The 12,117-nt window shown below is 40.1% G+C and overlaps 1 protein-coding gene across 2 annotated transcripts in view; it reads right to left on the reverse strand.

The window, feature by feature from the left end:
- Positions 1-8,551: 8,551 nt before the first annotated feature.
- The window catches only part of JCHAIN (joining chain of multimeric IgA and IgM), a 14,950-nt gene continuing 11,384 nt past the window's right edge, over positions 8,552-12,117 (reverse strand). For both annotated transcript variants that reach the window (XM_021715106.1, XM_008063210.2), the window contains 2 exons: positions 9,567-9,647; positions 8,552-8,890 (listed from right to left, as the gene is read on the reverse strand). In XM_021715106.1, coding sequence (XP_021570781.1) covers positions 8,680-8,890; positions 9,567-9,647 — 292 coding nt within the window. In that variant the 3' untranslated portion in view covers positions 8,552-8,679. The remainder of the gene's footprint in view (positions 8,891-9,566; positions 9,648-12,117) is intronic.

Consider the following 12,117-nt stretch of genomic DNA (forward strand, 5'->3'; position numbering starts at 1 on the left):
AGGATAGTTGGGCACTGGTTCAGGCAGGGACGGGTGAGGGAATCTTACACTTCCTCACTTTATAAGGAAAGCAAAGTAGGATGATAAAAATGTAGGGTCCAGCCAGACCTCCAGAAACTCAGTCCAGTGGCTATTATCATGGAGATTCTTCCTGAGGCTTTTCAGAGCCCCTGAAGAGGTAGATGACATGCTTTACTTTGGTCACTCAAACCAGAGTCTTAGCTCACATCTTTAAAGAGCACTCACAAGAAGTGATCTCTGAGCTGTTTTTATTACTTGCCTAGGCATATCTCTACTCACTTGTTTCCCCATTCCTGGATTACCTCAGTCTCCTCCAGTCATGACCGTAAGGAGCCTTACAAAGATTCATCTCACCCACAGAAAACCAAATTGCATTCCTTTTTTTTTTGGAAAGCAGGATTTATTGAGGGGACCCAAGGGAGTTGCCCCCAAATTGCATTTCTAATCACCCAAAAGGGAACCGGAAGTGTTGGACTTAAAATCAACAGCTTTGTCCCTCCTTCACAAAACTTTCAAGGTTTCACTGTGACTCAGGTCAACGGCCCAATTAAAACCGGAAGAAAACTTCACTTGGTAGGAAATAGATGTTCACATGTTCACAACAGAATACAGTGTGTGGTTCTGTCCACCTCACCCCTAACCCAAAACCATCAGCCACTGAACCTTACCCTCTCACTTTGAATTTATTGTCAATTGGATTTAGAAACAGGATTCAGTTGGTAACAAGCAAAATCCCATTGACAGAAAAGAAATCTGCAAATGAAGAACCAAACGAGAAGTTGAGCTGTCATTTGAGGCAGACGTGATTGCAAAATAGATGAAGCTGTTCTCATGGCCCCAGCACCTCCCGGGCAAGGTCCTCTGATCCCCTGGTGGCTCATTTCATCTGCACTGAGCACCCAGCACCCTGCATTTCTGCACCTCATCAGAGCTTGGACAGTAATTACCTCCGAGCTTGTCCAAATAATTTAACTCGTCCCTTTCTGCCAGAGCTCTATGCAGCAGGAATTGGCTGTGGTTAAACCAGGTAAGAGTGTTTTCTCTCAAGTGTTGGCTAACGTTCAGTCCCCCTAGACCACGTTCCCTTCAAGGGCAAGTCTGATCATAGCATTTTGGGGAAAGAATAATCATAGAAAATTTTGTTTGGGGCAGACCTTGTCGGTCCCTCAGCTGTTAAACTGTGTTGCTAGCTGCCTCCTTTAACTAGTTTTCACGCTGCTTTCTACCATGCCAGCGTTGCTCAAGCTTGAATGTGTATGTGACTGTGAGTCCTGTTAAAATGTAGATTTTAATTCAGTAGATGGAGTAGAACCCACCATTCTGTAATAGTACCATGCTCTCAAGTAATGACGAGTCAACCAGTCAGCGAACCACACGTGGGGTGACAAAGAGCTAGGCTGTTTCCTGCAAATAAATGACAACTTCACACTGACCAGCGAAGGAACAGAAAGATCTTGACTGCTGAGAAAACTGAGTATCACTAATTTGAGCGATGATATGTGTAAATGAAGCATATAAGTGAAAGACAATAGAAACACAAGAAAGAGGAACGGGCTGATTCTGTCTCTTCCTGTGTTTATGTTATGTTATGCTCCATCCAGTCTCTTTGTCTAACTCATGTAGTTCTAGAAGATTCTATTCTCCATCAATGAGGGCCTTATTCAGTTAACATCTCCTCCAAGACAACCCCAACCCTAACATCCCCAGCCTCCCCAAAGGCTCACAGCACGTCATCTTTACTATTTAATCACATGTTTGTCCGATATCATGTGCTAGTCTTTTCCTGTGTTCATTTTACCCATAGAAAGAGTAGGAAAGCCAGGCACGGTGGCGCATACCCGTCATCCCAGCACCTTGAGAGGCAGAGCTGAGAGGATTGCCTGAGCCCAGGGGTTCGAGACCAGCTTGAACAACTTGATGAGACCTCGTCTCTACAATAAATCAAAAAAGTTAGCCAGGTGTAGTGGCACCTGCCTGTAGTTCCAGCTACTTGGAAGGCTGAGGTGGAAGGATCACCTAAGCCCAGCAGGTCAAGGCTGCAATAACCGTGAGCATGCCACTGCACTCCAGCCTGGGTGACAGAGTGAGACTCCAACCCTCCAAAAAAAAGAGTAGGAAAACTCCAAAAAAGCAAGACACAGCTCTTATTCTCATGTATTCCCTCATAGCAATTTGCTGAGCACAAAGTGGCTGCTAAGCAAACATCACTTTCTATTTAAATACGTTATGTCAGTAAATAACAATTTAGAATTTCCCCAAATTAATATAATAAATAGTTGACTAAAATTAAAAATTGATTAATAACGATCATTTTCTAATTATAAAATGTACAGGCATCATAGAATACTTGGAATATACTATGGGGGGAATCCAAAAAAAAAAAAAAAAAGAATTATCTTTTGGAAGGCAGGCCAGATGTCCTCCCTAGATAAGTGTTCTAGGAATGCATCAGCATCAGTGTGCCAGCCAGCATTGTCTGAGAGGCTGCATTCAGCTTCGGTGCATTATTTTCGGGGATTCTTTGACCCTGTTCTCCCGTTTCATGATGGGTGATTTACAAGTACCCCTGCCCACACTGCTGAGTGTTCAGCAGTTTTTGACCAAAAATGTCATGACTCCTTTGCCCTACCCGCCCTATTCACCCCATCTCACCCCAACCACCTTTTTTCTGTTTTCCCAGCTGAAGAAAATCCTCAAAGGGAAGCAATTTGCTGATGTGGAAGAGGTGAAACAAAAAGCGGCAGAAGCACTAAAAGATATCAACATTGATGAGTTTAAAAACTGTTTTGAACAGTGGAAAAAGTGTCTCAATAGGTGTATTGCATCAAACGGAGAGTACTTTGAAGATGACTGAAGTTTAAATATGGAAGAATAAATACACATTTGTTTAATAAATAACTTACAGGTTTTTTGGGGTCCCTCCTTATATACGACAAAAGGAAAACCAAAAATAACACCTTAACCCGTTTTCCTCAAGTCTTTTTTCCATGCATATGTAAGGAGGTGTTCATAAGGTCACTTATGCAATATTTTGTTTATCCTCTTCACACTGTATAGCAATTTGCATACATTTTAAAATACTTGAAATTTCGTTTCTATTGTCTGCAAAATATTCTGAAGTATACCTATATTACCATTCCTTTCATACTGGACTTAAAGTTTCCTATGAATTTTCATGATTATAAATGGTGTTGTAAGAAATATCTTCATCCCTCTTTGTCCATATTTCTGGTTATTTCCTCAGAAGTGGAATTACTGGGGAAAATAGTCTGAAAATGTGTTTTGACAGGATAACATACTGAGTGAAAGCTTTAGAGTCTGACAGCCTTGGATCCAATGATCAGTTCTCCACATTCTACTTGTAAAACCTTAGGCAGGTTACTTCATCGCTTCACATCTTGGTTTCATCATTTGTGAAACGAAGACAGTACCCATTTCATAGGGCACCATGAGGACCCAAGGAAACAATGCGTGCTAAAAATGCATATTCATCATGTTGCATAATTTCATCACTAGGGGGCAGTAGAGGTTTACAATTCTAAAGCCGAGCCCCCAGCAATTCCCAGCACCAGCAGCACCTGGAAATTTGTGAGGACTGTAATTTCTCCAGCTGTGTCCCAGAACGACTTAATCAGCATCTCTGGGAGTGGGGCTCAGCAATCTACTCTGAGTCCTCCAGGTAATTCTCATGTCTAAAGCTTGAAAATCACTGATTCAATATATATTTACTTTTTCTCTGATTTGTTGTCTAGGCAGGGAAGAGAACCCAAAAACAATCACCACATAAACACCTGCAATTTATGGCGTGTTGCCGACAGCTACAACAGCAGTAATAAGTGATACATCCACACCACGTACATTTTTATTTTTATAAAAATCGGTGATAGTAATTTTTACTCCCAATTTTCAATGAAGAAACAATCTTAGGTTAAATTAACTTGCCCTATGTCGCTTAGAGTCTGCATTTCAACCTAGACCATGGATTCATCCACTAGGCTGTACTGCTACCCCAAAGCCAAGACTGGAAGAGCTCATTAAAGGGCTTTGCTCTTATTGCTAATTAATACCATTTTTCTCCTGCTGGTGCTGAGTGTGCATGCAAAACTATGAAAAAAACATTTCATCTGGGCAAGATGGGTCACATCTGTTATCCCAGTACTTTGAGAGACCAAGGTGGGAGGATTGCTTGAGCCCAGGAATTCAAGACCAGCCTAGGCAACATAGTGAGACCTCATCGCTACAAAAAATAAGACAGTTAGCCAAGCATGGTGGTGCACACCTGTAGTCCCAGCTACTTGGGAGGCTGAGGTAGAAGGATCACTTGAGCCCAAGAGATCAAGGCTGCAGTCAGTTGTGATTGTGTGTCACTGCACTCTACCCTGGGCAACAGAGTGAGACTCTGACTCAAAAAATAAAATTAAAAATTTCTCACCAATGGTACCTACTTATACCTGTCTTTTAAATATGCCATCCATTTAATTCAGATTAAAAAGAGAGGGCAAAAAATGTCATAGATTTATGATAAGTCAATGATTTGGTCACTTAACCTCAAAATGCTCACGTCTATAGTCCCAACACTTTGGGAGGCCAAAGCAAGAGGATTGCCTGAGCCCAAGAGTTCGAGACCAGCCTTAGCAACATGGTGAGACCTTGTCTCTACAATAAATAAATTTTAAAATCTAGCTGGGTGGGGTGGCACATGCTTTTTGTCCCAGCTACTTGAAAGGCTGAGGCAGAAGTATCGCCTAAGCCCAGCATGGGGAGGCTGCAGTAGCCATGATGCACTCTAGCCTGGGTGACAGAGTGAGACTCCAACTCCAAAAATAAAAAATAAAGACCATATAAGCTGTAAGAAAATGTTACCGTGGATGTAATGATTGTCTGAGAGCCTTAAATGATATTTGTTAAGGCTATAGAATAGTAATTCAGAGTTTCACTGACGTCTCCTATACAGGTGAACGACTCAAATTGCTAATTATCCACTGAATTGGTTTTCTCATTCATAAAACCAATGTAAGTGTTGAATGAGATGACATAGATAAATCATTTGGCACGTGAAGAATGCTCGATTTCATTATCATCCTTATCATCATTAAATCAGATAGATCATGATCAACTATTGTGCTAATTCAGGTCCTGCAGAATTGCAAGATGAGACTAGAAGTGCAGACATTTAGAGAATCAGCTCAGCTGGAAAGGTAGCCAAGGAAGACTGGCAAAGCCATCAGGTCCTGATGCAGGTCTGACCCATGTGGAGGAAAGAGGATAGAAAGAAAGGCTGGGTGTATCATATCTGAAATTTGCAGCCAAGCTAGTGGGTAGTCCCCAAGTCACTGTCACATCAGAAGAGTCCAATGGCTCCCAGGAACCGACCCTGCCATATTCGATCTTCGTTGACTGGAGCAGCCAATAGGAAGCGTGATCTTGCACAAATACAGCGATGGATCTTAGAGCCAATAAATAGTCAATTGCACTCCCTGCAGAGGCCCGAGAGGCTCCTTTCATGGCTGCCACATCTACACTGATTTTGTAGTATACACCTGCTAAATGTCCCACTAACACAAGCAAAGGTACAAGTAAAACGTATGGGAAGCTTTTCATCTTTCTTCAGTAACTCTCATTTAAGAGTCACCAGCTGCTGGGCATAGTGGCTCACACCTATAATCCCAGTACTTTGGGAGGCCGAGGTGAGAGGGTTGCCTGAACCCGCGGGTTCGAGACCAGCCTGGACAACTTGGTGAGACCTCATCTCTACAATAAATCAAAAAAAATTAAAATTAAATAAAATTAGCCAGACATGGTGGTGCATGCCTGTAGTTCCAGCTACTTGGAAGGGTGAGGTTGGAAGGATCTCCTGAGCCCAGCAGTTTGAGACTGTGGTGGCCGGGAGCATGCCACTGCCCTCCAGCCTGGGCAACAGAGTGAGACTCCAACTCAAAAAAAAAAAAAAAGTCACCAGCAGCCAGGCACAGTGACTCACGCCTGTCATCCCAGCATTTTGGGAGACAGAGGTGAGAGGATTGTCTCAGTCTAGGGGTTCAAGACCAGCCTGAGCAACATGGCGAGACCTTGTCTCTACAATAAATCAAGAAAAATTAGCCGGGCATGGTGGCACATGCCTGTAGTTCCAGCTTCCTGGAAGGCTGAGGGAGAAGGATCGTCTGAGCCCAGCAGGTCAAGGCTGCAGTGACCGTGAGTGTGCCACTGCACTCCAGCCTGGGCAGCAGAGTGAGAATTCCACTAAAAAAAAAAAAATCGGGCAACGGCTTCGGTTCCCCCTCCACTGTGGGAGTTAAAAACAAAATCGTTCTGGATTTATGTTGAATGAGTTAATATCTATAAAGTACTTAGATGGGTGGCCTAGCACATAGTAAGTGCTAAATTGTTATTAATATGGTGCTATCAGAGTTTCACTGAACTTCTGAAGACCTGCCTGGCTATTAATTGACACCTTTTATTAACTGGCACTTAAAAAGGTGATAAAGCTGGGATGGGGTCATTCAGATAAGAATCCGTGATGTGGTAAAAAATAAATAAATAAAACTTTTGTTTATTGGGTGCCTAGGGAAATTAAGGCAAAGACAGAGCAGTCACTGAGGGACCTCTGCGAGCAGTTTCCCAGTAAGTCTATACATTTGGGGACCTATTTCTTTGTCCTTTATCAGAGTCTGCCAAATACTTGTAATTCTTTATGTGCATGCCTTCTCTCCCCACCTGACTTGCCCTCATGTTGTCACTCTATGTCAAGAGCCTCCACGTGCTGGACGTGACTCCAGGCGCTGAAAACACATCAATGGGCAGGATAAAACACTCTTGCCCGTGTGGAGGTGTCACTCTAGCAGGGGGAGACAGACCGTAAACATGATGAGTGGATGACATGGTCTGCCTTAGAGTGGTAAGTACATGGGGGAAGTAACTAGGATCGAGAAATGGGGTGTGAAATTTTGGAAATGGATTCAGGGTAGGCCTCGGAGAAGATGACAGCTGAGCAGAGCTGTAGGGAGTATGCAGAGATGGTGACTTTCTCGAGGACACTTCGTCACCACAGAACTACCCGGCGCATGTGGCTTAATAGTCAACAAATGTTTACTGATTAAACGAAATTCAGACTTGGTTAAAACCATACTCTAGCTTAAAGATCAGTCAAGAATGGATATATCTTTAATACATCAAAACTATGGTTTCTGCTGAAGCAGAAGAATGTCCTATCCATCTCCTAAAGAAACATTGAATAATTGGTGGAAGTTACTCAAAATGACTATTACCATTAAAAAGGGGTGGGGGACAGGACGGTTGAGGTGGCTCACGCCTATAATCCCAGCACTATGGGAAGAAGTGCTAGAGGTTTATTTGAACGCAGGAGTTTGAGACCAGCCTAGGCAACATAGTGAGACTTCATCTCTACAAAAAATAAAAATAATCATCCATGTGTGGTGGCATGCACCTGTAGTGCCAGCTATTTGGGAGGCTGAGGACAGAGGATCGCCTGAGCCCAGGAGGTCGAGGGTGCAGTACTCCAGCCTAGGCAACAGAGCAAGACCTCAATTCAAAAATAAATAAATAAACAACAACTCCTTTTCAGGAAACTGACTTTACTTATTATCTGCTATTTTAAATCCAAAGTGAGCATCTACTTTCCATAGTACCCTTAGATGCATATGTCAGTTGACCTTGGCTTTCTGCATAAAGAAGTCTTATGTGCCATGATAAACACTGCATTTATTTTAATTGTAGGTGTAAAACTACAAAGCCACCTCAAATATGTATATGTATGAATTCGGTGATTAATGCATCATTACTTCACACTTGCAAACTATTCATGAATAAGTTATATTTAACTTTCATACAAGAAAGTTAACATGAGCAAACATTTTACAATAAATTATTTCACACAGGAATATGCTTATGAATCTATTTAATTGTTCAAACTGTGCTAGAGAATACATATTTTAAAATACATCTTTCATTTAGATTCAGTTACAATGTAGATGGTTTCAAGTGGGCATTTCTTACACTAACCTGATCATCGAAAAAAGAAAAATTGTTATCATCTGTTTCCAAGACTGTTATGTCAAAATATACTTTTCAACTATACATTTAATTATTCAGCAAATTGGTTTCATAAATATTAGCGATCTCATTCTAAATTATTTTTATAAATAGTTCCAGAACACATTCTCCAATAATTCCAATTATTATTTTTCTAATGAAGACATAATTGACCTATGTTTACACATATATATTCTCTACACAGTAAAACTTTTTGTTAAAGAAAGCAGCATGGAAATGCAAAAGCTCCAGCTCTCCAAAGCAAAGCCAAAAAGCGGGGACAGCATTTTACTATACCTGCCAATAGTATTACCTTTTTACTTTCTCCCCTTGTCTATTTTTTAAATTTTAGAAACTGTATTCTTAAGGGAATATACCTCTTCAGGCAAACATGATAACGGACATATTTTAATAGAGGGTGAACATGTAGTTGAGAAGTGACTACCAAAGATAACAACGTTACTATTTCCACTATTTTAGGGGGAAAGTTAGTTTTACAGCATCCAAATAAAGCCCAGCTTCAAATTCATTGGTAGTAAATATATTAACTTTCTGGATCAAAATGGAGAGCCTCTCAAAATAAACAGTTGTGTGGTCAACAGTGACCCATTAGTCGGGATAGCAGGAATCCGGAGTCAAGGCTGTCTCCACCATTGTGGTCACGCCGCCGTATGTCAGTGGGGCCTTTGCAGTGTAACACTTGTTTCTGTCATACGTGTAGCAGATCTCTGAAGCACTGTCTTCCTCACAGATGTTGCTCTGGGTAGCAGTAACTATCTGATTATTCAGCTCCACTTCCGTAGGGTCACATTTTTTACAGCTGAAAAACAAATCCATGCATTAATCATCACCAGATGCTGTCTCTAAATCAGAATGGCTACACATTTTACTCCAAAATCCATTAGTTCTTGCAGCTCTGACTGACACAAAGGATGATCATCCTTTCAGACCGTAGCACCTCTACAATACAGAACGGTTTATGAGATTTTTCAACTTTTAACATATAAAAATGAGTTGAAGGTAGGCAATATAATTAAGGATATGAAAATATTGTTTTGTCTACAGCATACAGCAACTTCTACTGAAGGAAGAATTAAAAAAAAAAAAAAACTAATGTTGGATTCTGTCATTTCCAAAGAAACACCTGCTTGACTTATGAGATGAAATCCACTTATTGAAGTATTAAGATACTTCATTGATATTTCTTCAATGAATGAATTGATATTTCTTCAGTTATTGCCATTCATTGATATTTCTTCAATGAATGGCAATAATTTATTCTTTAGAATCAATCTATAGCTAATTTTAATCTGTGGTAGTTGAATAAATTTGTGATACCTAATCATTAGCACAGGAATTAATGTATTCAAAAGTTCTGATTATATTTGTAAATGCTTATACCCCAACATATTTTCATATAAAAAATTCTTACTAACAGGGTTAATTAAAGGTTATTAACTTCCACATCAATATTAATATAAAGGAAAATCTCTTACACGTCAGACAAATGATACACAAATTCAGTTCTCCGTGGTGAAGTGGGATCAGAGATATTCTCCCTGTTGTTCAGAGGAACACTAAAAAAAGAAAGAAAACAAAATATGAAATGCAGATATTGGTATTTTTGGTAAGAGGTGTATTGCTAGAACAGTTCTTACTACGTCATTAAAACAGTTCTTATCATTACATGTAGCACTCTGTAGTAACACTATCACTCAGATTTTTACAGTCATTTGCTGTATTTTAAATATTTCCCATTCAAATTAAACCTCACAGCAACTCCTTTGTCAACTCCCTTTGCCTACTTGGCAAATTCCTGCTTTTCCTTTAAAACCCAACTCACATTTTACCTCTGTGATGCTTGCATTGATCCTGTCTCAATACACTTCTTCCACCGTAGTCTCATTCACACTCGTCTACAATCACAAATACTATATCATAGTGGCTAGTCTGCAGGGCGGTTACTTCTCTAGACTGTGTAAGCTTCTTGAGGCAAAAACACTGATGTATTCCCAGTGCCTAGCTAGGTGTGTGGCATGTGGAATATGGCCAATATTTGTGAAATGGGCAGACAGATATTATTACATGTTAGAGATAAGGAGATTATAAATCAGAGAGGTTAGTAATCCACTCAAGTTTTGCTACACAACAATTAAGTAGCAAAGCTGGAAATTTTTATGGTGATGTCCCATGGAAAATTAGATTATTATTAACTAGTCCAGGTGATTTCATTAACTTTAAAATTTGGTCATCTGTCATCAATCCTTCTCACTTGCACCCCTCCCTACCAAATGGAACAACGGCAACAACAATAAACTTGTGCTTTCTAATTCAGTATTTAGCAATACCATCCATATGGGTATCCAAACGAAAAACCTGGGTAACACCACCGAATCTCCCCTCCCCTCATAGTCTCTATCTCATCAACCTCACAGTCCGGTTGATTTCTAATTCTTATTTCTCTTCTCATTATTACTGCCTTAATTCAGGACATCTCTGTTACTCTTCTAAATTGTAGCAATGCCTTCCTTATCCTTTAATCCTCACAACCCTATTAGCATTAGCCATATTATTGCCCAAATGGCCTTTCTAACATGTAAACCTACTTCCTTCTCTGCTTAAAGCCTACAGAGTCTCTCCACAGATGACAGAGTATGCTTAAGACAGCAGAGAAGGCACTTCTAACTCCAGACTCACCTCTCATTATACCACCCTCTTCCCAATAAATGCCAGCTGTAAACAGCTGCCTGCAATTCCACAAACTTACTATGTTAAGGCTCATCTCTGAGCCTTAACAAAAACAATAACAGTTCTAACACATTCTATATGCTTAGTGTGTCCCATACCATGCTAAGCATGCTACATGGTGACCTCATGTTATCTTCACAGCAACACTGTTTCCCTTTCCCATAATGACATGCCCACCTATTCCCTGTCTCAGTCTCCACACACATTTCCCCTGTTAACTCCCATCTAGCCCACAGCCATCATCCATCCACCACTTATTCCAAACACCCTTTCTTGCCTTCCACTCTCCACTTCTCCTCCCTGCCAGGGTTGGACAGGTACCCTTCCTTGGTGCCTCCCTAACACTCTATGCTCATTCCTATCATAGCATTTATGTTCCAGTATTGTAATTGCCTTTTTTTTTTCCAATTCACCAAATATTTATTGGTACCAGACAACAGGGGGCCAACAGATGGATAACAGTTTCTGAATCCAAGGAGCTCACAATTTAATAGGAAGGCAGACACGTGTATTCAGTGTAGGGTGATGAGAGCTCACAGGGACAGATAAAAGTTGAGGCATGAGGAAGAAAATGGACCACTCTATGAGGATAGTTCAGTTAAACCTTCTTATGCTGTGTCTTTTTTTTTTAAAAGCAGGATTTATTGAGAGGACAGAAAAGCCCCCACAGTGGGAGGAGACCCAAAGGGGTTGCCCCTATGCTGTGTCTTAGAGGATGAGGTGAAGGGTCTTTCAAAAAGGCTGTACTGTGTGCAAAATCATAGGCATTGTAATTGCCTTTTAAATTGTTTAAAATTCCTTCTTAGACTGTAAGTTATTTGATGGCATGGACTGTGTTTTATTAAAATTGTTATATCCCCAACACCAAGCCTCAATATTTGTCATTCACTAAATAAATATTCATTGAATGAATGAATGAATGAATATATCTATTCTTTATTAGACTGTAAAGGCTCTAGTAATATCAGAAAAAAGCTCTAAATAAAAGAATAAACATTTTTTAGGTCTATTGTGAGTCCAACACTGTTCTTTTATGAATTATTATATTTAATCCTCACAACCCTATAAAGTATATACACATCTATGTAATTATCACCTTTTAGAGTTTAAGAAACAAGCTCAAATGAGTTAAATAACTTGCCCAAAGCTACTTATAATGCCATAATGACATAGCAATGGTAATATACTTTCACACATAAACTCTGGGAAGAACAATGTACATCAGGGAAAGTGACATGAAGTAAATAATTATCTGATTTCAGTAAATTATATATATATATAAATTTATATATTTATTTA

This window comes from Carlito syrichta, unplaced genomic scaffold (genome assembly GCF_000164805.1).
Source record: "Carlito syrichta isolate Samal-C Ts95f unplaced genomic scaffold, Tarsius_syrichta-2.0.1 Scaffold306677, whole genome shotgun sequence".
Lineage (NCBI taxonomy): Eukaryota > Metazoa > Chordata > Mammalia > Primates > Tarsiidae > Carlito > Carlito syrichta.